General features: G+C 33.3%; 1 protein-coding gene across 2 annotated transcripts; it reads right to left on the reverse strand.

Annotated features, from left to right (window-relative positions):
* Window positions 1–489: 489 nt before the first annotated feature.
* On the reverse strand, window positions 490–4,964 carry LOC112796741 (uncharacterized). 2 transcript variants are annotated; one of them, XM_025839331.3, is made up of 3 exons: window positions 4,328–4,964; window positions 4,011–4,203; window positions 490–700 (listed from the first exon to the last, which is right to left on the reverse strand). In XM_025839331.3, exons 1-2 carry the CDS (start codon window positions 4,628–4,630, stop codon window positions 4,111–4,113), a joined length of 396 nt encoding a protein of 131 aa, XP_025695116.1. In that variant the 5' UTR covers window positions 4,631–4,964; the 3' UTR covers window positions 490–700; window positions 4,011–4,110. The 2 variants fall into 2 exon arrangements, with proteins under 2 accessions (XP_025695116.1, XP_025695115.1); XM_025839330.2 differs by having other exon boundaries at window positions 4,308–4,928.
* Between the last annotated feature and the right edge of the window lie 866 nt (window positions 4,965–5,830).

The raw sequence follows: 5,830 nt of genomic DNA on the forward strand, positions 1-5,830 counted from the left end.
TCTTCATGCCTAATTTTGTGCATACCAAGTGGGTGATATTGCCTTTAATCTTTCTAAGTCTTTTTGAATTGCATGATTTAGCCACCATGTGATTCGAACCTTTTTCTTTGATTAGGCAATTTATTAATAGTGGATGTTGTGCATTTACCTTAATGCATTGGGCTTCTTGATCATATGCATCCACATATATTGCTTGAATGCTTTCTTACTTCTTTATCGCTTATTTAGTTGTCTTAAACTACAAGTTTAAAATACTTCAAGCACATTAGGATGAGTGAGCTGCATGTTCTTTTTTTGTGCATTATGACTGTAACGACCCAACTTGCAGAACGTCATGATCGTACCGAAGGTAAGGCATTACCAACCTGCTTTCCTTTATTAACTATTTACTATTGGGTCTTTAGTTCGATATCACGATTTAGTTTTGTAGGAAATTCCAGAAAAAATTTTGTTTTTATTAATTAAAATCATATAGCAAACATCACCCAGTAATAATAATCACATAATTATTAATAATAAAAATATTATACAAAAGAATTTAAATAAAATTCAGGTACAACTCCTATCCGTCTGCATAAAATAAAAACTAAAGCTTCAAAGGTGAGAGAATTCTATGAAAGAAACTCAAGTCATAAACTTAACTCATAAATAAGTTCTATAGTCTCCCGCAGCTTCAAATTGAGTCTTCGAACCTGTGTCACTGAAAGGGTGGAAGATTTTGGAGTTAGAACAAACCACATGTTCTCAATAGGAAATGGGAATGCCGTAAAAGTAATGATTAATATGCAAATAATTAACATACTCAAGGAAACTCTATTTTTATCAAATCTTTTTGGAAATACTTTTGGTTTTACTTTAGCTAATTAATTACCTCCTTCAAAATCTCTAATCTCAACAAATTCTAAATATGAAACTAGTCACATTAACCATCTATCAGTCACATAATTAATTCTCAATCAAAATGTCAATTCTTAATCACCTTCATATATTCATCAACTAATAGCACTAATAAGAGATTCAATTCAACATACAAACAAGCCACAACAAGACAAACAGCACAATCACAGGGAAGTACAACGAGCAAACCCAATCAAATGCAAATGCACAAACAAGGATGATGCATGTCTAGCCTTAGTGCAGGTAATGAGCTCATTTGTCGGTTATATACCCGCTTCCGACATTACCCAGAGTCCTTTGACCAGGTAAGGCTTCCTTGTTGGCTATATCCCTGTGTACAGGAAATAACCCCTCTGCCACCACAGGGTCCACTACACGCAGGAAATAACACATCTACCACTGCAGGGATGTATGCTAACACACCTTCTGTATACAGGAAATAACCCCTCTGCCACTACAGAAATGGAACAGGTGGTCACAGTACTTCTGTAACAGAAAATAACCTCTCTGCCTTACAGAATTAAAATATGGATCTGTACCGTAGGAAAGCGTTCTCAGTGGTCGCACCACTATCTATCTGACTGCCTTCACGCAGCAGATCATCACATAAACATTCTCATTACCATCATTTATTATCATTCTCATTATTCACCATCACTTTCACATTCTTATGCAGTACCTCTTTCTTTTTCTGTTCAATCATACTATACAAGCTTTACATCTTTCATTTTTACAATATCTTAGCTCAAACCATTTCTCTTTATCATTCGGATTCAAATATTATAAAATTCACCAAACTCCTGAAAAGTAATCATTTATTTCAAGCCCAAAGCATAACTCTTTTCATATTAAATTGAATTCAAAACATAATTCCTTTCTTAAATAATTCAAACTTGAAACATAAACCTTTCCTTGATATTTCCAAATTCAAAATAGTATAATTCTTCTCTTATTTAGATAAAACACAAATAATATAATTTTTCAAGTTCAAATCTTTTAAAATGACTTTTCGAATAAAACCTCAGATTTTTATAAAATTTTGACAACACCTCCCCTAAAACTCAGACTTAACCACCCCTTACAGTTCCCTCTTTCTCAATATCTCATCAAACCTTTCTCAACAATTGTCACAACAATATATTCTCAAAAACATTTGATAATAGTATAGAAAATCTATTTCTCAAATTCCATATCCAAGTAATCACCAAAACAACATCGGCAGTCTAATTTCAGTTTTATTTTTAAAATATCAAACGAATTCGGAATCAAACCTTGTGTCCATGCAACCGTCTCGAATTACGCTTTCTATTAAACAAAAACTCACAATTTTTCGCTGGCTCTAGCTTCAGGAATATAAGCAAAACCGTGACTGCTCTGTAGTACCTTAAAACCAGAAGACAGCAGCAGCGTACAACATTCGAAATTTCATATAAAATCCAATTTAAATCCAACCACCTTCAAAATTAATGTGATTAAACATAACTTATGCAAATTTCTTTCTCAATTGGTTCCAGGGTCATTCCATTTTTAATGAAGGAGTTACATAGCTTGGAAGTTAGGTAATTTTCTGCTGAAGTCTGTTTTACAAATCATTGAACACAACCTCTTCCAAGTCCCATAACTCACTTATTAAAACATGGAAAACCCTGCAATTTAAATCATATATACTAAACATACTCAACTTTCACCTCCAATTGGTTGCATCTCAATATCATTCCAGAATTAAAAATTATAAAGTCTCAAATTTACTGACTTAGAAAACAAAACCTGATTTTTACTGCATAATACATCTTACTTTAAAGAATCCATATCTTTAAAACCACAACTCTAACAATTATTAATTTTTATGAAATTAAAGTACTAGGACCAGAGTTTCATTTAAAATTGGTTCCATTTCAAAATTCAAACTAGATAATTTCTAATAGAGGAAACAAGTTGCTGCTGTGTTAAGCGTTCTGCAGAAAACCAGATTTGACATTCATAATTCAAAAATTCACCATAAATCATAAACTTAATGAAAAAGTCTCAAATTCACCAGTCCAGCTTCCCATATTCCCAAGCTTAATCCAGACTTGGTCCCACGCATTTCCGATCATCACAGAATTAGTTATAGATTTTCAAAGTCTCCGGCTTCATTTAAAAGTAATGCAGAAAATTAAGTTTTACATTTTGAAAAATCATAACTAGTTCTATAGTTAATTCAAACTTCTCAAAATTCAATCCCAACAACAACTTTTATTATAGTTTACTTGGCCTTTACTCTCATATCATTTAGATTATCGTTGAATAACAGATTTACTTCCAAAGTCATCTTTTAATTTCAAAAATCAGATTTTCAGCAATTAGTTCAACATTTCAAGATTCAGTCTTCCAATTATTCCTTAAGCCCAACTTCAATTAATCACTAACTAAATCCATTAGAGTAAACCAACTTAACAGCAACAATTTCAATTTGATCCATCAAAATACAGAAATCATAATAATCTCTCATCAAACAATTTATAATTCAATTTCACAAAATCAACGAATTCAACCAAAGTTCCAATAAAAAATCTCAATCATTCCAATCGTAATTTCAGCCACACAACTCAACTAATTCAGTATAGAGTCAGAACTTTTCAACAATTCCATCAAAATCAGAAAAACCAATATCAATTACAGCTTCAAACACTCACAACAAAGCCCAAAAACATTCACAACCATAACCTGAATTCAATACACCAATTGAAACACTACGACATCATCAAACTTAATCCAAATTTCTCAACCTCAAACCAAGCTTATTTCTATCAATTAGTTTCTCATAACAACAAAACCAATTACATTCACAGCAACAATCCAAACTCAATTCATCAATTATCCATACGACAACTTTTCAATAATTAACTCGGCATATTTCAATTTAATAAATTGTACTAAATCATTATTCACAACAGCATCTAAATTCAATCACAGCTCAGAATAATCAGAACAACTAACTAATCTCAAATGCATTTCAAGTCATTCATGTCAATTAAGAAATTCTTAACCATTGTTAACCATTTGCACTTATCCAAATAACTTTGTGGGCATTCTAAATTAAAAACGTTTAACTTTAAAAATAAATCCCCTACCTCAGTGTCGCATTAACAACACAATCAAACTAAACAGCAGGCTCGGTGACCTTTTTCCTATGAGTTCCCTTCCTCTGGCAACAACACAGCAGCTCGGAACCTATGTAGCAGCATTAGAATCATTAAGGGCATCTCCAACATTGGTTCCCAGCGACCCCAATGGCAGTATCCACGGCAACAAAGACTCCGGTAACTACAAAAATCACAAGCAGAGGCAGAACAGAGGACAACAATGAGTAGAGACAAGGACGAATTACATCAGAATCAAAACAGCAACTTTGGCGTTTCAACTAGTACCAGAGGCAGACTTTACTCACGGCGATGGTGACGAAGGGCACAAATGATGGCACTGGAATGACGGCGACGGAACCCTCGCGGTTGTGGTCGTGGATCGATGGCGACAGCAGCGTGGAATACAACTCCTCTTCTCGGAGGTAGCTCCTCGTGGTGGTCGCTCTCCTCCTTTCGGCGACATCAGCAGTGACGATAGACCCTTGAAGCGGCGGCGGCAGAACGCGAATGAATGACGGCGACGCGCAAAACTCCTCCAGCGGTGGCGACGTGTGGCTTGACGACGATGGCTTCTCCTCATCGCGGTCCTTGGCTCGCGCCTCCCTCATCTTCCGTCTCGGGCTTCCCTCAGCAACGCGTAGATGACGGCGGCGGCTCCATGGAACGGTGGTGACAGCGCAGGCAAGGTGCGGCGGTGGCGGTGAATTGGACGGCGTAGAGTGCGGCTCCTTCCCCTCCGATTCCGAGCTCTCTCTTCTTCCTCTCTATGTCTGTGTTTCTTTCTCTGTTTTGTGTGTGTATTGTGTTTAGGAAGAAAGGGGGTGAAGGCTGTGTGTTTCAGAGGCTAGGGAAAGGGAAACATTAGGGTTAGGGTTTCTGAAATTTGGGAATTAGAGTTTTTGATTCAATTTAGGGTTAAAAATTAGGATTTTATAAAAGAATAAGGATAAGTATGAATAGATATTTTAATAAAACTGAAGAGTAGAGTAATTTTAAAATCAAATATACTCTACTAAAAATATTTAGGAATATTATTTATCATCATATTGTTAAGTTTAATCAATTATTTATAATTTAAATTAAAAAATAAATATATTAATCACATTTTTATAAAATATAGTTTAAACTCAATTTTAATTATTCAAATTAAAGGATATAACTTTTCTTTATTTTTCTTCTACGAAACTTTAATTTCAATTTATAAAATAACTAATTATAATAAAAATTGTACACAAATATTAATTGACTTAAATTTAAAGTATTTATAAATATCAATCTAATCTTTTTAATAAAATAATTTTTAAGAGTTCAAATTAATAACATAATTCATTCAAAATAGAATTTATTTAAATTAAATTATACAATTCTTCTTATTTTTAAATTATCAAAATTATAAGTTCAATTATACCAAATATCTAATAAAGATTATATAAAATTTTTAATTAATTTAAACTTCAATTATCATGAAACTTTATTTAATTACCTTTAGCAAAATAATTTTCTTAAAATAAAATTATCAATAAATCACAAATATCTAATTATTTGATTTTCAAAAATTAGGGTTGTTACAGTGACCGAGCTTTCTATGTTAGTGTGCGTGCTCTAAACCGCGCGCAACTTAGAATGCACACTTACTTTTATGAATGTCACAACTTAATCACTCACCTCATTCTAGTGATTCACCTCATTCTAACAATGTATGCTCCCTTGCTTTTGTATTTTCTTATCTTATGGTGTTAATTTTTGTTTTTCATGATATGATACACCATAAGCAACAAAGGAAGCGGAAGAAAGAACATGTAGCAACC

Source organism: Arachis hypogaea, chromosome 4 (assembly GCF_003086295.3).
Source record: "Arachis hypogaea cultivar Tifrunner chromosome 4, arahy.Tifrunner.gnm2.J5K5, whole genome shotgun sequence".
Taxonomy (NCBI): domain Eukaryota; kingdom Viridiplantae; phylum Streptophyta; class Magnoliopsida; order Fabales; family Fabaceae; genus Arachis; species Arachis hypogaea.

Excerpts from the sequence above, each read along its gene's own strand:
- LOC112796741 (XM_025839330.2), bottom strand. The coding sequence starts at position 4,630 with ATGAGGGAGGCGCGAGCCAAGGACCGCGATGAGGAGAAGCCATCGTCG. Across the intron at positions 4,204-4,307 it reads GTGAGTAAAGTCTGCCTCTG|TTACCGGAGTCTTTGTTGCC; the intron begins GTACTAGTTGAA and ends TGATTTTTGTAG.